The sequence below is a fragment of the Pelodiscus sinensis genome, chromosome 12 (assembly GCF_049634645.1).
Source record: "Pelodiscus sinensis isolate JC-2024 chromosome 12, ASM4963464v1, whole genome shotgun sequence".
NCBI classification, from domain to species: domain Eukaryota; kingdom Metazoa; phylum Chordata; order Testudines; family Trionychidae; genus Pelodiscus; species Pelodiscus sinensis.
This window is the reverse complement of record NC_134722.1, coordinates 39,341,243-39,364,080: the sequence shown is the minus strand read 5'-3', so window position 1 is coordinate 39,364,080 and position 22,838 is coordinate 39,341,243. Positions and strand designations below refer to the sequence as shown.

The 22,838-nt window shown below is 44.8% G+C and overlaps 1 protein-coding gene across 1 annotated transcript; it reads right to left on the bottom strand.

Moving 5' to 3' along the window:
* Positions 1 to 351: 351 nt before the first annotated feature.
* TRADD (TNFRSF1A associated via death domain) lies at positions 352 to 21,604 on the bottom strand. Its single transcript, XM_006120959.4, has 5 exons — positions 21,337 to 21,604; positions 17,128 to 17,278; positions 7,510 to 7,787; positions 6,059 to 6,242; positions 352 to 1,257 (listed from the first exon to the last, which is right to left on the bottom strand). Exons 2-5 carry the CDS (start codon positions 17,267 to 17,269, stop codon positions 947 to 949), a joined length of 915 nt encoding a protein of 304 aa, XP_006121021.1. The 5' UTR covers positions 17,270 to 17,278; positions 21,337 to 21,604; the 3' UTR covers positions 352 to 946.
* Positions 21,605 to 22,838: the final 1,234 nt, after the last annotated feature.

Here is a 22,838-nt window from a genome sequence, read left to right as displayed (position 1 = left end):
GCACAACTTTAAACGTGCATGTACTCTAATGGATAAACAACATAACAATGAAACAACCTTCAGTGAGGAGTTACTGTACCTACTGAAACCAGTGGGATCTTGGAATCTGAGAGGAGAAGTTGACCCTATCTATTTTTGTGTACTTTCACAAACTTTCCCCTTGAAATCCAGAGTGTGTGAAACAGGCACCCCAGGCACAGCTGAGTTTTGGGTGTCACAGAATCACAGTGTGCCAAAGAAAGACACCATGCAACGCCTGACCCTCCTGGTTTGTGATGTCTCAGAGGCAGCGGTATTGGACATCTCTGACCAAACCTAGGACAGGTTTTAAAGAGAGCCAGTGATGTGATAAATGGACCTCATGGCTTGCTTGGAGACTTTATCAGAGTAAGGAGTATGGCTTCTGGTAGGGTGAGAAAGGAAAGAGCAGATAAGCTTTCAGTAGGCTGGGTGGGGAGTTACTGTTGTCATGAAATGTCCTTATTTGTAAAAAATGAAGGGGGGGACCCCTCCAAGTTTGTACTATATTCAATTAGCATAATTATTTCTAAGCAATGGTAGAATGCTTTCCAAAAGACTCTCTAGGCCCGCAGTTGCTCTTTGACATACACCATGTTGGCATGATCTTTAGGCTTGGGATGTAGCACTGTTAGGTGCATTGCAACATGTCTCCTCAGAAGGATACTTACTGGGAGCCAATGGGAAGCCATGCTCCCCAGCCTATAACAGCATTGATTGTCTCCTGGCAATGGTGTACAATGAAGTGTGTCAATCCTGCAGTAATTCAGTACACATGCTGACTTGGTAACAGCACTGTGGCTTTTCTTTAGCATTCTCAGTGGAGTAGATATCATGGTGGTTGACTGAGCTTTACATTCCTGGGACATTGACAACAGCCTTGGAAACTGTCTGAAACAAGCAAATTCCTGGCTTCTCCCTTCCTTGTCTATGATGTGTTGTTCTCACTATGGTGGAGGCCCAAGAGGTCTTCTGCTATGGATATGAGACTGTTTTCTGCCAGGGCTGCAATCAGCCTCTGTAATGTAGCTCTCTTGCCCTCTGACTGGATAAACCTGAGAAGGAGCTGGTACGCTTGCTCATACAATCCCTCTCGGTCATATTCGTGGGCCAAGTTGTCAATAACAGGATCACGAAGGGCACGGCAGCTCTTCTGCAAAGACCTCCCCACCTGCTTCCATTTCTTCGACACAAGCTTGGCAAACTTTTGATGGTCATCTGGGGTGAGTGTTCTGTTGACTTAAAGATAGTACAAAGTGCTTAGCACATTGGAGTCCCGGTTCATCACTGCACTGAAGCAACACAGGGGCATGTTATGGTCTACATAATATTTTATTGTGCATAGGCATAAGTATGCTAAAGATCCCCAAGGAAAAGATCTTGGCTGCATCTAGACTGGCAAGATTTTGCGCAAAAGCAGCCACTTTTGCGGAAAAACTTGCCAGCTGTCGACACTGGCCACTTGAATTTGCGCAAGAACACTGACGATCTAATGTAAGATTGTCAGTGTTCTTGCGGAAATACTGTGATGCTCCCACTCGGGAAAAAGCCCTCTGGCGTAAATACTTTTGCGCAAGAGGGCCAGTGTAGACAGGTAAAAACTGTTTTGCACAAAAAAGCCCCGATGACGAAAATAGCGATTGGGGCTTTCTTACGCAAAACTGCGTCTAGATTGGTACGGACACTTTTTCGCAAAAAGTGCTTTTGCGCAAAAGCATCCGTGCCAATCTAGATGCTCTTTTCTGCAAATGCTTTTAACGGAAAAACTTTTCCATTAAAAGTATTTGCGGAAAATCATGCCAGTCTAGACGCAGCCCTTGATGTATGTAGTGTATTAAACACTATCATGGAGTTGTACCCACTCCTTGTTAGCTACAGTTTTCATTAACTCGCTCCTTGGTGCTTGAGGGGCTTGTGCCAGGGTTGAATTTAAAGAGATACATTTTCCATGATAAGGGCATTAGGAAAGAGAAACTGCATCCAGATCAGCATATACAGAGAAAGGGAAGCTGGGATAACTGAATTGATTTGCATGCTGACACTGTGACCAACTTCACCAGCCCCTCCAGGACAAAATGCCAGCTGGTTCCAGTTATAAATTTCAGATTTTGAAATCAGTGCAATAGAAATGTGTTCATAAGAGTCTTATATTCATACTAATCAACCATGCAGTAGCTGCGATTGTGGGGATTTGTGTAATCGCTCTGAGCATTTCTTAGCAGCCTTTCATGTGTATGCTTTGTGGTAATAGAAAATATAAAGGGATGCTGCTGTTTGTGGCATTATAGTAAAAGCTCTGTTATCCAGCATGTTGGAGGTAAGGGCAATGCTTGTTAATCCAACATTCTGGTTAACCAAAAGTTATACTTTACCAATGGAATGCCAGTTTTCAAATAATTGGAATACAATTAAATGAGTAAAATATAACACAGTGAACAGGAACTCCCCAATCCAGTAGTAATGCTGCACTGCAGAGTGGCTCTTTTAGGTGTTCATAGACAAAATTTGCTATGCAGTAGGTTCTCATGTGACACTACATATCACTCTGGACAGCGCGGGTGCACACCCAGATGACTGAAGACACACTGAACACTAACACTACACTGAACATCGTTGAATCTTTCTTTGGTGATTCAGAAAGCACTTTAGGATCTTTCAGTGTCTCAGGGTCACCATTCTCAATATCAATTATTAACAGCAGAAGCTCTCAGTTGCGGCCCACTGGCAGACATGTGAGAGGAAACTTGGGTGGTTATCTGCCCAATCAGTGCCATTAGTCCTTCATTTTCAGGGGCCCTAACTTCATGCAGTAGATTGGGCTGAATCTGTGATGACCCGATGGCACCCCCTGAAAGCTGCTTTTTGGAATAAATCCCTGATTTCAGTTTGCTTTTTTGCCTCTTCTGCATAAAAGTAGAGTACAGAATATGCATTTGCATAACTTGCTGAGCAAGGTTCCCTCTAAACTGTGTGGCAACATAGCCCTGCAGCTGCTTAATCAGCCCTGCCCAGCCAGGCAGTTCCATGTGAAGAGTCCTGAGCCTCTGGCTAAGCAGAACTGATTAAGCAACTCGTGGTACACACCACCACGCAGCTTAGCCTACATCTTTTGGAAGAAGCTTTTCCGGAAGAGATCTTCCAAAAAAACTTCTTTTGAAAGAGAGCATCCACACAGCAAAAGCACATTGAAAAAGCAATCCACGCCGAATGGACACTATCTCGCATTTAAGTTGTGATTACTATGGATGGAGTGGCTATTAGGGCACCTGTGTTTTTTCCTGGAGGCCTCTTCTTTCGAAAAATAAAAAACCCTCTTCTCTGTTCACACACGCCTTTTTCCAAAAGAGCTTGGAGAAGGTTTCTTCCTCATAGAAAGAGGTTTACCAATGTCGGAATAACCACTGCATTCTTTTGACTTTCTCTCAAAAGAACGCAATTGCAGTGTGGATATAAGTGTCGTTTTTCCAAAAAAGCAGCCATTTTTCCAGAAAAACTCTGCAGTGTAGAGGGAACCTTGGTATTGAGTAGTATGCTAGGCCTGGTTACTAGATTGAAGATTTGTATTGGGAAATGCCAGAAATGCCAGTTAATTGAACTTTCTGCTTAATCGAGAGCTGGACAACAGAGTTTTTACTGTGTCAGCAGACCTCATATAATTTGTATGTGCTTCTTTTTCATCCTTGAATGTGAATTTTAAATGGTGTTTCACTATCAGTAGAGGAGTCATTACCACTGAGAATCTCTTCTCCGCTCGTCCAGTCTGTGACTATGAGAGATCGCATCCTAGGTAACTTAGATGTAGAGGTAGTGACTGTGTGATGCATGTTTTAGAAAACCTGCTGAGGAGGGAAGGGTTTGAGTTCACAATTTATACTAACGAACATTCAGTGTCCATTCATTCCAAGCGGCAATTAGCAGAAACTTATTTGTGACTGTTAAAATGTGCTATTTTCTGGTTTTGAGCAGCTAGCACCTGCTATCAAGATTAGAGGATAGTGACCCATGTATCGAAGTGAGTTCATACTTAATAAAGACCTGTCCAGCTTGGTGGATGAACTAGCCATATGTTTTGAATGCCCTGTGAGACCAGTTGGGGCTGCACATGTTGCTAAGTTGTCAAATGGGGACATAACTATTCATTTGTTTGATGGGCTTTGCTTTTCTCTTGGCTGTCCCCCTTTACCTCACACAGCCCGTCCTCACCCTTTTAAAAGCCCCAGACTCTTCTTTCTGAGCTTTTTCTCTGTTCCATTTTTAAATACTCTCAGCTTCTTCTGTTAACCCTGAAACAATGAGGGCAGATCCTACCATGCTCTTTACATATAAAATCCTTAGATGGGCCTAACTCATACTCAGCAATGACCCAGGTGGACTCTACTGTGTACCCCACAAACCCATTTTGGAGTTTATGACCATTTAAAAATCTGTCTGCTCACGAGAAGCAGCTGGAGTGCAGCAACTCACAGCTGGGGTACACTGGCAGGGATGTGAAGGGAAACTCGGGTAGCTATCTGCTCAATCAGGGCCATTAGACCTTCAATTTCAGGGGCCCTAACTTTAGACATAGGTTTGTCTAACAGGCTAGGGCTCTTGCTACACTTCAAAGGCAGAGGCACCCTATCGACTATTCAAATAGTTGATGCAAAATACATCAACTATTTGATTAGTCAGTTAGTTGATATTTCAAATCCTTAGCGGGCACCAATGGTCCAACACATCACTGAGCACTCTCTCTCTCAAGTGCTTGGCTGGCTGGTTCCTGTGCATCCAACTGATCACTTTATGAGGGACTGGGAAGGAATTTTCTCTGAGTTAGCTGGGCCATGACCTTTGTGTGTGTGCAGGTCATTTACCAGGATTTTCCCTTAATCATTTCCCTCTTACTATGGAGGCCTTGGGCCCTGGTGCACCTGTGTTCCACCTATTCTCCGCCTGTAGCAGGTAACAGTCTAGTCTCCTGTGGGCTGTGATACTTTGGTCTCATTGCAGTAATTGGCTGTAGTGTGCAGGTGCTGGGCATTGGCATGTGGGACACGGGAGGTCAGAGCAGATGACCTAATGTCTCTTCTGGCCTTAAACTCTATGGCTATGTCTACACTGGTGTGATCTTGCACAAAAGCAACCGCTCTTGCGCAAAAACTTGCTGCCTGTCTACACTGGCCGCATGTTCTTGCGCAAGTAAACTGATGTTCTAATGTATGAAATCAGGGCTTCTTGTGCCAGAACTCTGATGTTCCCGCTCAGGAATAAGCCCTTTTGTGCAACTGTTCTTGCGCAAGAGGCCAGTGTAGACAGGCAACATGACTTTCTTGCACAAGAAAGCCCTATGGTTAAAATGGCCATCAGAGCTTTCTTGTGCAAGAGAGCGTCTACAATGGCATGGATGCTCTTGTGCAAAAGCACATGCCAGTGTAGATGCTCTCTTCTGGAAGAGTTTTTGCAGAAGAACTCTTCCGCAAAAGAGTTTTTGCATGAGAACGTGCCAGTGTAGACATAGCCGATGGCTACAAGCCTGCATCTCATTAATGGGATGGGAAGCACTTTCCCTCAGGGTAAGTTACATACCATAACTGCCTACAGTAGAGTTCCTTGCACCTACTCTGAGTGTATGTCTACCCAGCAATCAGGAGGTGTGACTGCTGCGTGAGTGAGCTGAAAAAACAAGAGCAGTGTGGATGAGGTGGTGCAAGCCAGCTGCCCCATATGTCTGAGTTGGCCTGTCCTCACGTGGCTAGCCCATGCTGTTGCCTATGGTGATGTGACCATAATGCTGTTTTTATAAAGTTAGCTCAATCAAAGCTAGCTGGGTGTGGCTATGCATGCTGCAATCATGCCCCCTGACTATAACGTGGACACTTCCTAGTGCTGGCCACAGTCAGAAACCAGGTGCGGCCATATAGCAACTCCTATGTTCCTATGCTCATAATTTGAGAAATTCTGTTTTTGACTCATCCAGAACAAGCCCTTTTTCCTTTGTGAAGTTTAAAGAGTGGAAGACCCAGGGCTTTAAGTGTCTGATGGCTCACTTGTGACCACTCACCAAATTGTTGTTCCTGAAAGATGAAGGTGGCTCCTGCTGGCAGAGTGCTCCCTCCAGAACAGTAATGCAGAGATGAGGAGTTTAAAGAGTTGTACTCATTTGTGTTGTTGCTCTTCTGTTGACAAGTCAGGCTTCTGAAAGATTCCTCCAGCTCTGCAATTTCCTCGTCCCTCAGGCGGTCAGGCTGTAAGCAAATAGTGCCAGTCATTTAGCGGTGGATTCTCCTTCTCATTAAGCTGTCAAATCAAGATTGGATTCTTTTCTGAAAGATATGCCTTGCCATACAAGTTACTGGGCTCAATACAGTTGTAACCAGGTGAAATTTATCTCTCTGATATACTGGAGAACAGACTAGGTGATCTAATGTTCTGTTATGGGTTTACAATCTATGAATTTGTACTAAGTAATCTTCATTTTTTAAGTATCAGAGGGGTATCCATGTTAGTCTGAATCTGCAAAAGCAGCGAGGAGTCCTGTGGCACCTTATAGACTAACTGAAGTGTTGGAGCATAAGCTTTCGTAGGCAAAGACCCACTTCGTCAGATGCATCCTGCCGCTTTCATTTTTTAAAAGGCTCTTTTCCCCAAACTTTCCCTATACTGTTTTTTCCCCCCACACAGGTTCAATAAATGATCACACAGTGGAGGGAAACTTATTACTGATCGTTACTTGTATTCTAGGAGCACCCAGGCTCCACTGAAGTCAATGAAGCTATGTTAATGTGCATCAGGAGGGTGAGGTAATATCTTTTATTAGACCAAATTCTTTTGGTGAGACAAGCTTTTGTGTTCTGCAGCGCTCTTCTTCTGTTCTTTCATTTTCTTCAGGACCCAAACCACCTTGTTTCATGTCTTGTGTGGTTGGGCAATGCTATTATCCCCATTGTACAGATGGGAAACAGAGGCACAAGAGAGGCTAACAGCTAGATTTTTAAAGGTATTCAAGTGCCTAGTGGCATTTTCAAAAGCACCTTACTTTTAAAGGTAAGGGAGGGGCTGCTGTTTGGAGGGACACGATAGATATGAGAGTGGCCACTGAGAGCAGGAAGCCCGCAGAGGGGAGCTATACTACAGAGTGTCCAGTGGGGGCAGCCACACCACCAAGAGAGTGGCCAGCATGGCTGGGACTCTGCCATCTTAACTGCTATCAGACCCTTGCCCCAAACCCTTTCCCTCCCTCCTGGCCCTTGGCTGCAGCACTGGGGTGAAGGGGGAGAAAAAAGGCTCATGGCAGCTGGGGGAACCTGTTGGGAAGAATAGCACCTTCCCAAGGCCCTGCCCTGAAGGAAACGGGCAATGCTGGGTAAGTCTGCCAGTATCTATATATATTTGGTATAAGTGACTGGTCCGAGATCACACAAGAAGTACATGGCAAAACAGGGACTTGAACCCAGATCTTCTATGTCCCAAACTAGGGCCCTAGGTACTGGAGCATCCTTCCTTCCAATATACCTTTTCTTTGTAGATATAGTCCAAACAGCGCTCCTCCTCATTCAGCATGTGATCCAACTGCTCACTGCCAGTTTTCAGCTCCACTTCAACAGATACAGCTGTCACTGACAGGGTGACTCGGAGATGGTTCTGGAGAGACTCGCGGAACAACCCAGCCCGGTAGCTCCGAAGGAATTTGCGGCAGTTTTCTCGCACGCAGAATTTAAGCTGAATAATCAGGTGCGGCTCACTGCAGTGCACTTTGAGCATGTCGACACCGTCCAGGCTGCCTGTGGAATCTAGCATAGAACAGCATGCAGAGAGTCAAGCTCTTGCCATCAAACAGATTATGAACATGGGCTCTGCCTGGGTGGTGACTCACTCTAAGTCTCCTCAAACTTTTGTGCTCAGATACCCTTTCTCTATTTTTTTTACTGTATTGTAAGTTATTTTGGGTTAGGAAGCTTGTATTTGAAAGTGGGTGGAAAGTGATAAGCTTTAACTAACTGTACGCTATGAATGCAATCCATTTGAACCAAATTATTCAATGCAAATTATCCCAGGACGGAATCTATTAGAGATCCATTACTATTGGGCTACGTCTAGACTGGCATGATTTTCCGCAAATGTTTTTAACGGAAAAGTTTTCCGTTAAAAGCATTTGCGGAAAAGAGCGTCTAGATTGGCACGGATGCTTTTCCGCAAAAGCACTTTTGCACAAAAGTATCCGTGGCCAATCTAGACGCACTTTTGCGCAAAAAAGCTCCAATCACCATTTTCGCGATCGGGACTTTTTTGTGCAAAACAAATCTGAGCTGTCTACACTGAGCATTTGCGCAAAAGGACTTTTGCGCAAAAGGACTTTTGCCCGAATGCGAGCAGCATAGTATTTCCACAAGAAGCCCTGATTTCTTACATGAGATCGTCAGTGTTCTTGCGGAAATTCAAGCGGCCAGTGTAGACAGCTGGCAAGTTTTTCCGCAAAAGCACCTGCTTTTGTGGAAAAACTTGCCAGTCTAGACACAGCCTTGCAGTTCAAAGACATGGGGAGGAAATATTTGACTCCCTGCAACATGCAGGGGTCACTCTGCTACTTTGTCTGCATTAGCACAATTTCCCAGTATTAATAGCAGGGTTCAGTAGTGGGACAAATAAATCTGCTGAAAACAGAGGAGCTGCAATCAGCCAGGAAATCCTGTATAATGATGCTATGTGCTTTGTTTGGATAGTTTCAGTTAAACCATCCGCATACAGCTGCACCAGGTGTCACCAACAAGTTATTTTGCTGGTGACACAAGTCCAAGGAAAGGAGTCAGGATAGTAGTTTTTATGTGTTCCAGCTCTGCAGGGAGGCAGCGGTGGGCTGGAGCACCAGCATGGGTTCGCCAATTTGAGGGGGGGGGGGGAATCCCTGAACCTCCAGGGCTGGATCCAGGCAAACTGGGGGTAGCATCCAGCTCCCAGGGCTTAGGTTTCCCAACCCTGCTCCAAGATCTCACTAAGAGGCAGCTAGACTTAACTCAGAGGAGATTACAGAGAGAGTGTTTCTCTCCCACATGGCCAGAATGCTGTAGCAAGAAAGGGATAGGTGAGCTCACACAGAGTAAGTATGCTACCTGTCAGCTTCCTGCTTATACCCACAGTCCTTCTTCAACCTGGTCTACACTAGAAAGGGTTTGCCAGTACTGTATAGTGGCATCACCAGTATAGTATATACCAGTTCCCTGAACAAAATAAGCTATACCAGCAAAAAAACTTTGTCAAAATAATCGTTATGCTAGGGCTACTGTCAGTACAGAAATGTCAGAATAAATCACCCACCAAAGTGAGACTGCTATATTGGCAAATGTTTCTAGTGCAACCCTAAGTCTTAGTTAGGTTGGAGTTATGCACTAGCTGTGGAATTATCTGTCTATTCCTTTGTTACCTTGCTTCACACAGAGCGGCTGAGATTTTGGAACTGTGTCCCGATCCCTGAGGCTGCTCTGAAAAATTCAGCCAGTGTAAATAAATTCTGTATCTAACCCTCTGGCTGCATCTAGACTGGCATGATTTTGCGGAAATACTTTTAACGGAAAAGTTTTTCTGTTAAAAGTATTTCCGCAAAAGAGCATCTAGACTGGCATGGATGCTTTTGCACAAAAAGTGTTTTTGTGCAAAAGCATCCATGTCCACGATAGACACACTTTTGCACAAGAAAGCTCCGATGGCCATTTTAGCCATCGGGCTTTCTTGAGCAAAAAATTAAGGTGCCTGTCTACACTGGCCCTCTTGCGCAAGAGGGCTTATCCCATTTTAGCTTATCCAATTTTAGCCATCGGGCTTTCTTGCGCAAAAAATTAACATGCCTGTCTACACTGGCCCTTCTTGCGCAAGAGGGCTAATCCCTGAGTGGGAGCATCAAAATATTTGCGCAAGAAGCACTGAATTCTTATATTAGAACATCAGTGCTCTTGCGCAAATTCAAGCGGCCAGTGTAGACAGCTGGCTGCTTCTGCGCAAAATCTTGCCAGTCTAGATGCACCCCCTCTGTCTGAGACTCTGTCTTTATTTCAGACAGGTGTATCTGTTATTTAACTCCATGTAAAACCCTACTGGGGACAAGGCACAGATATGTTTTACCTCAGTATAGTTAACCAAAGTCAATGCCCTCCCTCTCTCACCCCACAGTGTAGCATTGGTTTCAATCTGCTATATCAAGATTAAAAAAATCTGTGCCTTTTCTCCACTGGGATTTCTGGTGGGGATGGCTAATCTAAGGGTGTGTCTAGACTACATGCCTCCTTCGACGGAGGCATGTAGATTAGCCAGATCGGAAGAGGGAAATGAAGCCGCGATTAAAATAATCGCGGCTTCATTTAAATTTAAATGGCTGCCCCGATCTGCCGATCAGCTGTTTGTCGGCAGATCGGGGGAGTCTGGACGCGATGCCCCGACAAAGAAGCCTTTCTTCATCGACACAGGTAAGCCTGGTTTCACGAGGCTTACCTGTGTCGATGAAGAAAGGCTTCTTTGTCGGGGCATCGCGTCCAGACTCCCCCGATCTGCCGACAAACAGCTGATCGGCAGATCGGGGCAGCCATTTAAATTTAAATGAAGCCGCGATTATTTTAATCGCGGCTTCATTTCCCTCTTCCGATCTGGCTAATCTACATGCCTCCGTCGAAGGAGGCATGTAGTCTAGACACACCCTAAGTCAGTTAATTTGAAGTAAAAACAACTCCACTTCCTTAAAGCAAGGTCAGGGTTTGGTTGTGACAGGAAAAGGTGAAGTACTGGGAATGGGACTGTTTTCCAGAACATGGAACACAATACTCAGAGGCTGAGTCTAGACTGGCAAGTTTTTCCGCAAAAGCAACTGCTTTTGCGGAAAAACTTGCCAGCTGGCTACACTGGCCACTTGAATTTCTGAAAGAACACTGACTTCCTATTGTCTGAAATCATTGCTTCTTGCAGAAATGCTATGCTGCTCCCGTTTGGGCAAAAGTCCCTTTTGCGCAAAGCTTTTGCGCAAAAGGGCCAGTGTAGACTGCTCAGATTTGTTTTGTGCAAAAAAGCCCCGATCGCAAAAATGGCGATTGGGGCTTTTTTTGTGAAAACCACGTCTAGATTGGCACAGACACTTTTCCGGAAAAACTGCTTTTGCGGAAAAGCGTCCGTGCCAATCTCGAAGCTCTTTTCCGAAAATGCTTTTAACGGAAAACTTTTCTGTTAAAAGCATTTGCCGAAAATCATGCCAGTCTAGACGTAGCCAGAGTGTCCACCAGGGCAGTAAGCGCAAGGGAGAACTACATTGCAGAGGGACCACTGGGTGCAGTTGCACCAGTAAGGCTAAGTCGAGATTACAGTCCTTTGTCGGAAAAAGCTATGCAAATTGTCTAGGCCGGGCCAAATGGTGGAAAAGCCTCCTCTTTCGGAGGAGCCCTTATTCCTCATAGACCGAGGTGTACAGGGCTCCCCAAAAGAGTGTGTTTGCTCTTCCACCAAAAAAAAGCAGAAGCAGAAGCAGAAGCAGAAGCAGAAGCAGAAGAGCAAATATGTTCTCTGGACGCATTGGAGTTTTTCCTCTGGTATCCCGGAAAAAACGCCAGTCTAGACGTACCCCAAGAGACTGACAAGCTGGAGACAGAGCTCTGCAACTGAGCAGGTAAGTGCCCGCAGTGTCCCAAGCCCTGCCTTCACTCTAGCACCCTACACCCATTGCCCTGAGCCCTACAACCCTCCTAGCCCTCTGCCCTCACTCTTGCACTCACAGCTATTTTTTATTCTAGCAAAAGACAGATACACTGCAAATACTGTTTACCAACAAGTTCTATATATTGTTTGAATCACTTTCCTTCTTTTATTAATACAAACTTCTCTTTTCCTTCACTTTTGAAAAATACAATTGTGATGGATAGAAGAAGTGTTGGCCAGTACTCGGTGACTAAAAGGTTAAACTCAGGTAGCTAAGGGGGATGCAAGGAGCCAGGAGAACCAATGGGATACAGTGCTGAAATTTGAATTGAGGTAATATACCTGCCTCTTCACATTTCCTCAACTCCCATCCCCTTTTACCCCTTCTCTACTTACGCTACATCAATGACATCTTTATGATCTGGACGCATGGCCAAGAAACACTGGAGACATTCCACAGAGATTTTAACAACTTACACCCCACCATCAACCTCAGCCTGGACCATTCTACACGAGAGATCCATTTCCTGGACACTACAGTACAAATCAGCAATGGAAAATTAGACACCACTCTCTACAGAAAACCCACTGACTCATACAGTTACCTACGTGCTTCCAGCTCCCATCCAGAACACACCCTACGATCCATCATCTATAGCCAAGCCCTTCGATAAAACTGCATCTGCTCTAATCCCACTGACAGACACCAGAAACTTCAGAATCTCTACCAAGCATTTATAAACCCCAACTACCCACCCAGAGAAATAAAAAAGTAAATTGAAAGAGCCAGACGAATACCTAGAAACCATCTACTTCAAGACAGACCCAAGAAAAGCAACAATAGAACACCACGTGTCATCACCTACAGCCCCCAACTTAAACCTGTCCAACTCATTATCAATAAACTACAGCCTATACTGGAACAGGATACTAAACTCCAAGAAGCTCTGGGAGACAGACCCATAATCTCCTATAGACAACCACCTAACCTCAAGATGATTTTTACCAACAACCACAGGACATACCACACTAATACTAACCCTGGTACCTTCCCTTGCAACAAACCCTGTTGCCAGCTTTGTCCACATATTCACTCTGCTGATACCATTATTGGACCTAACCAAGTGAGTTATAAGATCAAGAACACATATTCCTGTGCATCCAGAAATATAATTTATGCTATCATGTGCCGAAAGTGTCCATCTGCTATGTACATTAGACAAACGTCTCTGACACTTCGCCAAAGGATCAATGCCCACAAAACAGATATTAGACAGGATCACAAAGAAAAAACAGTTTCTTGCCATTTCAACCAGAAAGGGCATTGTTTCAACGACTTGATTACCTGCATCCTGCTTCAAAGGCCTTTTAAGACTACACTTGAAAGAGAATCCTCTGAACTGTCATTCATGCTTAAATTTGACACTTTACACCTAAGTTTGAATAAAGACTCTAATTATCTTACCCATTACAAAGACAGCTTCCCCAATTATCACCTCTAATATCATTAGCTCACAGACATTTACCTCCCTCCCATCCCCCTTCTGTTCTGAAATGTGATTTGTCCTTTTCATATGTGTTCATTTTTTAAATTGTATCCTTTGGTATATATGGTTGTGACAATTTTCTTCCAGTATTTGATCTGAGGAAGTGGGTCTGGCCCATGAAAGCTCATCATCTAATAAACCATCTTGTTAGTCTTTAAAGTGCTACATAGTGCTGTTTTTTGTTTCTTCTCTTTGTGTGAATTCTAAGTTAGGAGCTGGAGGAAGCAAGATGAAGTAGTATTATCATGGCTACCAGGAATATTGGGCATGGGAATGGACTGGGCCTTGGAGTATTGATCAGTATGGATCATAAGTAGATAAAGAAATGTATATTTCATCACAATCAGGGTATTTTTCTTTGTTTTGTTGTTTGGTAAAACTTATCTGTGCCTTCCCTCCCCCATTAACCATAGTTAAACTGTAGCCCAAAGAGACAGTGTTTCTTTGTGTTTTAATCTGCTCTTTTCTCAGGTGGTCTGTAACACCTAACAACCAAGTATGCTTTGTCAAGTACATCTTTTGGTTTTGTTAATAAAATCACCTTTTTTAAGGTGATGATTTGATTCTTGTGTCCTAGAAAGTAACTGGAGGTCTGTGTGTGTGCCTGCCTAGACTGACAGGTCAGCTATTGAGATTGAAGTTTGTTTCCTGTGGGTTATTTTTTTCTTTTTTTCAAGCTCTCTTGTGGTTCTTATGTTTTTATGGCTACCCCATGGGAAGACGTTCAAGTGTTTCTTCCTGGTTTTCAAGGTTTTATTTCACTTGATGGTGGCAGCCCATCTCCCAAGGCCAGTGAATCTGTGACTCTGGGGAGTTTTGTAAGCTGAGCCTATAGAGGCAAGGTATTTTTAAGGTCTCTTGTGAACCCCCACCATCTGCATTCTGAGTGCCAGAGTGGGGAACAGCCCTGACAACAATAATTTAACTAAAGCATGTACACTTTCCTTTTATTTTCTACACAAACTCAGAAACCCATGACTTCACTTAAATTCCTGAGCAAATGCCAGGTAGATCTGCTGATTTATTAATAATGTACTCAGTGTGCACATATGTACGTCTATGAAATACCAGCTATTTTAAGAATGTACTTATTTAAACAGAAGATATGTTCCCTGGTGTGCTGAATGCAATTCAAATAATTTCTATCCAAAGTAGAACCACATACCCATGACATAAATTAGGGATCTGAACAGGTAACTGGTTACCCATGAGCATCCTCACCATGCGGGTTGGGAGCCAGCAACCCCCAAATCCCAGGCCCCATGCAAGGCTGCCAACTCCCAGCCTGCACTGACTGGGAGCTGGAAGCCACCCCCAAACTCCAGGGCTGCACTTCTGGCCCTGCATGTGCTGAGAGCCAGCAGCCCTGAATGAAGCTGGCAGCACCTGGGCTGGAGCAGCCTCTGCCCACAGCATAGGTGCCACTCCAGCCTAGCCATAATGGGTGGAGTGGCCCCCTGCCCTCTCTCATTTAATCAGTTAACCAGTTAAACTTCACATTTAACTGGTTAGCTAATTAAACAGGATTTTACATCCCTAACATAAATGAGGCTGTCACGTTACTGGATCTTGAGGGAAGCAGCCAGATCACTGATGCACCCATACGTGGGGGTGTTGGCCCCAAGAATGGTATAGAAGGGGGCCATGTGAGGTATTGAATAGAAGCTTACTGTCTGCTGATCCTGTGTACGCTATTTATGTGAGTGTATAATGTCTGTGTGAGTAGGTAGGAATCTGTAATCTGTGTGGAAACTGAATATTTCTCTGAATGTGGTTGAGCATTGGGCAGAGCCTGACCTATGGACGTGCTAATTAGTGAGGCCCTATGGGACAATCGCACTTGATGGGCCAAGGACACACCTAAAGCATGAGGGCGGAGGCCTAAGAGCTGCAGCAGAGAGAGGCTGACGGCCAGGTGACCAGCTGCGGCCAAGGAGAGGCCAGGAAGGATGTATAAAGAGGCCATGTGGGGGCCTCCATTTTGTTCTGAGCTCAGCACTTCATCCCAGAGGCAGCATTGCAAGGATCAAAGAGCCCAGAAGACCTGTGAACCCATCCTGATGCTAGGATGTGCAACAAGAACTTTTAAACCAGCAGCTGTAACATCTCTGCTAGAGCCTGCATCGAGGACTGGGAGTTTCGATGCATGTAATGTATGATTCTTTAGCAACCTTACTCTCATGCTTTTCTTTCTTGTGATAATAAACCTTTAGTTGTTAGATGCTAAAGGATTGGCCCAGCGTGATTTGTGGGTAAGGTCCAAAGGGTAAATTGACCAGGGATCTGTGGCTGGTTTCTTGGAACCGGACAGAACTTGTTCGGGGTAGGTGGGATTGGGTGCTAGGACCTCCCACCTGTGTATGAGGCCCGGGGCCATCTGAGGCACGGATATTGCTGGGGTGTCGGAGGGGTTTTGCTTGGGAGGCTTCAGGCAGGCTGCTGGAGCGCTCTGTGGGACTGGTTTGTGGCCTGTTTGGAGAGGTCACCAGTCTGGGGACTGTAAGGAGCCCCGAAGTTGAGCAATTCGCCCTGAGCGGATGCCCTCAGCTGTGCCCAGACACGGCCCGGTCCGTCACAGAGGCCAAGTGATTAAATAATTAAAGCCATGGCCCCCTGTATCCACTAACAGAGGATACCACACTGTGATTGCCTGAATAAGTGACTTGTGTCTAGATTCAGGTTTTAAAGTCTGGTCTGAGAGCCCAAGAAAGAAGCATGGTATGCACATATGTTTAAGAGCCAGGGATTTCTAAATTCTAATCCTGACTCTCAAATTGGGATGTTGAATTTCTGTTTTACTATTAAAAATCAAACTTCTCCCTCCCTCTTTTTTAAAAAATCTCTTCCCACAACCAAACAGATTGTACAGGATCCTAATTGTGGATTAAAGGAGGTTCTTTATGTGAAGATAGAAACCTTTGTACTAATTACCTTAGGGCTATCCCAAGGTTCAAAAAATAAATCTTCTGATATCCTAATTTATGTAAGATATGAATAAATATAATGCAGCATCAGGTGCTAGCAGTGCAGAACTCTGATTTAAGCAGCCTGACATCAGTTTTATGTGGTAATGCAATGAAGAGAAAGAAAGAAGGATTCACTTTACTAGCACACAGTAAGTCATCCAGCAGGTGAAAGGATATTACCTCAATGCTTGAGTTCCAGTTCAAATCTCTGTAAAAGCTTGAGAAGTCTAAAATCTTTAATGAAATCAGTAGAAAAGGATGGGATGAGACTCATGAAATTGCAGTTAATTGAAGTCTGCTTCCTAAAAATTTCCCTGTGGAGTGAATCTGTCACCTTTCCACAAGCACCACATTCCCTAGAAATTAATGTAGTGAGTAAAGGAACTACATAGCAACATTTCCATTTGTATTCAGTGCAATGACATTACTCCAGAGAGAATTATTTTGGTATTTTTATTTCAAAATACCTGTCAACAAGTATGTCTGTAACAATATATGCATGCATAAAAATTCCCCCAGGAGAAGAGAGTAAAAGAAACCCCTACAACAACCCTTTTCTCTGTCCCTTCTACCCTCCAGAGCTCAGTCACGGGGTGTCACCTAAGCCCAGACTCCTGCACCAGAGCCCACTCATGGACAGACTCCCAACTGAGATATCCGCACACCTATCCCCAAAAAAACAGGGATCCAGAGGGGAAACAGCCTGATGCTGGGTCCTGAACTTATATGGAATTTCCTACATGCTGGCTCCTTCCTTCAGGGCACATAGGGAACGGCAGCTGTCAAAAATCCTTTGGCTAACCTCCCTTATCCCCCCCAGCACGATCTTCTATTTGCGACCTGGGCAGAAAAAGGGGAGAAAAAGGAAATTCTATACACACAATATCAATTTCTTCACAAATTCTGCATTGTGGAATGGCACCATATTCCCCCAGGAGTATGAGAAGTACCTGCAAAAGCCAGCTTGAGTGCCTTGAAGATGCTAGATTTCTGTTGGGAGCTTCCATAAAGAGAGGGCAGGACAATCTTCTCAGATGTCGACTGAAGAAATAGATAAGCGCTTCCAATCCAGAGCTCAGAGCTGCCTGCCATCTTCAGCACCTGAAATGCCAGATATGTGAGCACAGTCTGTTTTCAAGGCAGCCATAACACACAGAAAGCACAGCAAACTTTGCAACAAGCACGTCAGAGTTTGAGGTGGTTTTGTTGTTCTGTTTGGGTATGTCTACACTAGCCCCCTAGTTTGAACTAGGGAGGCTAATGTAGGCATTCGAACTTGCAAATGAAGCCCAGGATTTAAATATTCCTGTCTGGTCGCCATTTTTAAATCCCACTAGTCCGAACTAACTGCCTGCGGCTACACACGGCAGTCAAACGTTAATTCGAACTAAGTCCTTAGTTCGAATTAACTGTTACTCCTCGTGGAATGAGGTGTAACGGTGAATTCAAACTAAGGACTTAGTTCAAATTTGACTGCCGCGGACAGCTAGTTCGATCTAGTGGGATTTAAAAATGGCGCCTGGATGGAAAGATACAAATAAAGCCCGGGATATTTAAATAGAAATAGATAAGCGCTTCCAATTCAGAGCTCAGAGCTGCCTGCCATCTACAGCACCTAAAATGCCAGATACTAGGGGGCTAGTATAGACATACCCTTTGAAAACTTGATATATGAGACAAAACACTAAGGCTGCGTCTAGACTGGCATGATTTTGCAGAAATACTTTTAACGGAAAAGGTTTTCCATTAAAAGTATTTCTGCAAAAGCACGTCTAGATTGGCACAGATGCTTTTGCACAAAAAGTGCTTTTGCGCAAAAGCATCCGTGGCCAGTCTAGACACGATTTTTGCGCAAGAAAGCCCCGATCGCCATTTTAGCCATCGGGGCTTTTTTGCGCAAAACAGTTCTTCCCTGTCTACACTGGCCCTCTTGCACAAGTATTCTTGCGCAAGAGGGCTTTTTCCCGAGCGGGAGCATGAAGGTATTTGCGCAAGAAGCACTGATTTTGTACATTACAAAGTCAGTGCTCTTGTACCAATTCAAGCGGCCAGTGTAGACAGCTGGCAAGTTTTTGCGCAAAAGTGGCCTCTTTTGCACAAAATCTTGCCAGTCTATATGCACCCTAACAATGATGAGATTGTTAATGACAAAGCAAATGTAACCTTTAAAGGATTTATAATTATTATTTCTTAAAGCAAAAGCAGATAGAGAACTTTGTGTAACAACAAAAGAGTTATTCCAAACCCAACTCCAAAGTCCCACTGATGGAAAGATTTCTAGTTCAGAGAAATCCTGAGATCAAAGGTGAGAACTTGCTAAGACTTTACCAACCAGGCCTCTAATGATCAAATCTAAATAGCACAAGAGGTGGTTATGTTCAGCTCCTTTCTGCACAACAAAAATTTCCAAGTGTAAAATTCTGGCTCCATTGAAGGCACTGGGCAGAATGATCATTGACCTCCTCGGAACCAAGATTTCACTTCAAGGCTTTATATAATTCTAAGAGGAGGATGACACCTCACCACAAGAAACCTTCATCTATGGTAGAGAGTATGTTGAGCTCAAGCTGGTGGAACCAGCCTCAGTGAACACTGTATACTGGGACCTGAACACAAACATTGCCAGGCTTGGCTAATCCACCAAGTCAGCCAATTTGGAGAGCCTAGTCAGTTTGGAGTCTTTGCCAAAGGATAAATTGAACTAAGTTCTGTTTCAGCTTCCCTGAGCTACTGGAATTGGAGGATGTTAGAAATTTGCTGCTTTCCAGTTTCTGAATCCCCTGCTCCTTTATAATGAAAGTTTCAGGCTACATTTACACTATCGTTCGGATTGATGCTCTGAGATCGATCGACTGGCGGTTCATTTAGTGGATCAAGTTAAGACCTAAGCTCCCTGTAAGCTGCACGGCTGTGGGACAGTGCAGAGATTTTTGCTAAAACATCTACTGATTAGTCTAGAGGTGCATATGTGTGTGTGTACAGGATGGAAATATCAGAATTGCCTGAGTAATTTAAGAGCACAAATCCCAATTGCTCATGTTCCTATATCACTTAAGTGCTGTCAAAAATGCCACCTATAGTAGTTAAATATCAGTCAATTGAATAGTCTATTAATCTCATGAATTCTTGTCGGTTACACAACTATTCTATAGTCCCCAGGGGTGGGGCTGGCAGCCAGTGCACTCTGGTCCTTCTCCCGAGCAGCCCCCTGCCACTCTTGCAATGCTGCCTCTGTATCATAAGCAGCAGTGCGGGGTGCTTGTCTGTGAGGGAGCCAATTTAAAAACCAGCTCCCCTTGCAGCCTGGCTGTCTGTTGCCCCACAGCACTGCCTCTGATGCAGAGGACAGCAGCATGGGGTGGCAGTAGCCCCTGTCAGAGGGAAGATGAGGGGATCTGAGCTCCCAGACTCAGCATGAGCCAGGCTGCTGGCCAGCCTGCTAAAAAATTGCCTGGTTGGGGGCCGGAAAGGAGAATGTGTGAAGTATATAGTATTAACCTATAAGCTTTTGCTTATCAGTTAATTGGTTAATTGACTATGTTATTACTTCCCTAACCCATAGCGGAGCAAAAGGAGGCGATGAGTCTAAGCTGCAAAGTTTAGAGCTGCTTTTGGATGCTCCCAAATGTTCGGTGGGTGTTAGTTCAGGTGCATGTCTGTGTCCCAGTATCTCAGAGGGAGAATAAAAGAGACAGAGACAGAGATTCAAGTACTTTGCTTTAGTCAGTTTCAATAGAAATCCCTCCCAGTACTATAACACAAAATTTTGACCTGAACTTTGTTACACTGTTTCACAATAGTAAATGATGCATCAAACTGTATTTATTATTATTGTTATTAATTATTTTTATTTTATTAGCTATACTCTAGGAGCATCTAGGAGCCCTAGTTATGGGCCAGGCCCATTGTGCTGGGTACTATACGACACAGAACAAAAAGATGGCCCTCAATTAAAATGTAAACAGATTCATTTCCTCACCTTTGCTCTGATAGGGAGGTCATTTACTTGTGAGTAATTTTCCCTCTATGCAGTATAATATTCCCTGTAGCGGGGTGCTCTGGCAATAACTTTTGCACAATGTAATACTCCTAATGTTTCATAATCCCAGCACATGGCATGGTATTCCAAAAGCTGATATGAACTGTAAATGGTATTTCACGTGGTAGGAGTTCCTCCAATTACAATATTTTGAATCATGTGCTGTTGTTAATACACAGTTCGTGAAAGGAAAGGTAGCCATTATAACAGGTCCAGCAAACCTGTTAGGATCAGCAATGCAGTGCAGAAAGGCTTATTAAAATCAGCAGGGTTTGGCTTAATAATGTGTGAAAAATACAGTTTGAAAATAAGGCAGAGATCACACATGTTGAATTTAAAAATCTCTATGGATTCAGTGGCCCATGTGAAATGAGTTTTAGGAGTTTCAGCTCAGTTCCTAGTAAACAAATCCGTCTGAGGAAGCCACCCACATTAACCAGGTTCTGAGGCTGCTTGGAGAAGTTTGCATTGGATTTCCTCTTTCAGTGCCAGTTTAGTAGAATGGCAGATGTGGGACTGTTAATTTGGCCCATTTTCACCAGCATTAATTTTCCATGATTGTAAAAGTCAGTTGGGTCAATATCACAGATGTGCAATTCCTGCCTGTTGCACTTAAAAATCTGTGGGCCAAACTCCCTATGGGTGCAAATAAGTCTCACTCAATTCAACATTTCACCCACTTACACCAGCAGCAATTTTGGCCCTATATTTTAAAAACAATAGAAAAACCTAAGCCCCCGTGTCAGACTGACAGAACACAAAATATTTGTTCCAGAAGTTGAAAATCTCTTTCCCCATGCCCCACCCCCACCCCAGACCAAAAAGTTAGCCTTAGGGTGAGTGACCCTGGAAAAAAGCTTGCTTTGATTTGGTTTTATTTTGTAATTTATGAAGGAGATTGGACTAGTTTAAATTTTAATATCTTTGTAAAAACGAATCGCTCATTTGCTTTGGGTCTCATGTGACAAGCTTGTGGATGATGGAATTTGTGGGGCAAAACGGAAAGCTTCCCTGAAGCAAGAACTTTCTTGGCAGCAAGCACAGCTGATTGATCAGAGCAGAACCACATTAAATGTCATGCCCACCAAAAACCACCCTCTTATAACTCTCATTAATTTACCTTGTCCAGACACCCCCTTCTCACGCTTTCAGATGCCTTTCACTTCCGCCTCTTTGCATAGCAGGAGGGAGAGTCACTAAAAACTCCTCCTGGTCATGTGGCTGTAATGACAGAGGTATCCTGAAAGGCAGCTGAAGGCAAGAAACCAGACCCCCAGTTTAGCTGTGCTGTAATCCTAACCAGGAGTAGCAAGGATTTTAAGGAATTTAGGACAGAGACGGGTTAAATCTTGCATGACAGTATGTTACTAAGGGTCAGATTAAAGCTGTATGTCTCAGAAAGGATATTTTCCTGCATACGGGGATTGTACTTCCCCTTCAGGTTTAGGAATCAATATTATTGGCCAGAGCACTTGTCAGTCCTATGTGCCTGGGATAGCAATAGGAGGCCCGTAACTGAGTGCTAAAGAATTTGTCTGCAGCTATCAGATGACTGGATAGACCAATCAAGTGGGTTTAGGGTTGTCAATTTTCTCTTTGCTCTAAAGGGCACTCCTATGTGAAATGGCAGAGTACAGAACTGTGCACCAATGTATTATCATTTATTATGTTTCTGATTTAAAAATATATATTATATTGTATATATAACATATGAATAAACATGAGTTGGTAGATACAGATACGCTCCCTCTCAGGAGTGTCCTCTTTTTTTGAAAATTCAAATATGGTAACCCATTAGGTAACACACAAATCACACAAGTAACTGTAGAAAAGTTCAGGGGGTAGCCGAGTTTGTCTGTTACAGAAAAAAAACAACCAATGGTCTGGTAGCACTTGATAGACCAGTGGTCCCCAACCATTTGGGGTTGCCGGGCACCAGGGGGCGTGGCCGTTCGCCCGCCGGCCGCCCAGGGGGGCAGGGCCCCCCCATAGCCACATTCCGGGGGCCGGCGCTCTCCCCTCAAGCGCCACGCGCCCAGGGCCGGCGCTCTCTCCCCCCCTCCCCCAAGCGCCGCGCGCCCGGGGCCGGCGCTGGCGCTCTCTCCCCCCCTCCCCCAAGCGCCACGCGCCCGGGGCCGGCGCTCTCTCCCCCCCTCCCCCAAGCGCCGCACGCCCGGGGCCGGCGCTGGCGCTCTCTCCCCCCCCCCCCCCCGCCATGCGCCGCGGGGGGTCAATCCGTGGCGCCCCCGGGGCCGGCGCTCACCGTGCGCCACGCACCCAGGGCCGGCTCCGGCACCGCGCATGTGCCACGTGCCCGGCCCCAGGCCAGCCCTGAGCACTTGGCGGGCGCCGACAAATGCCCCTGCGGGCGCCATGGCGCCCGCGGGCACCGTGTTGGGGACCACGGTTATAGACTAACAAAACATGTAGATGGGATCATGAGCTTTCGTGGGCACAGGCCACCCCAATTCCTGCTTTTGGGCCCAATCATGTCTGTTTTTTGTGGGGAACCACAAAAATTACTAGGATTCTGAGACATGCAAACCTGTTTGGGGGAAAGAAATTCCATATTGTGAAACTGTTTTCATTTCAAAGGGTGTGATGCTGACCTCCTCTGATTTT

What these genes read in the sequence shown, in the direction of transcription:
- TRADD (XM_006120959.4), bottom strand. Translation starts at nt 17,269, where the DNA reads ATGGCAGGCAGCTCTGAGCTCTGGATTGGAAGCGCTTATCTATTTCTT. An exon ending in ACTATATCTACAAAGAAAAG is followed by an intron (nt 6,243 to 7,509) that starts GTATATTGGAAG and finishes ATTTGCTTACAG; the next exon opens with CCTGACCGCCTGAGGGACGA. An exon ending in CTTTCAGGAACAACAATTTG is followed by an intron (nt 1,258 to 6,058) that starts GTGAGTGGTCAC and finishes ACTATCTTTAAG; the next exon opens with TCAACAGAACACTCACCCCA.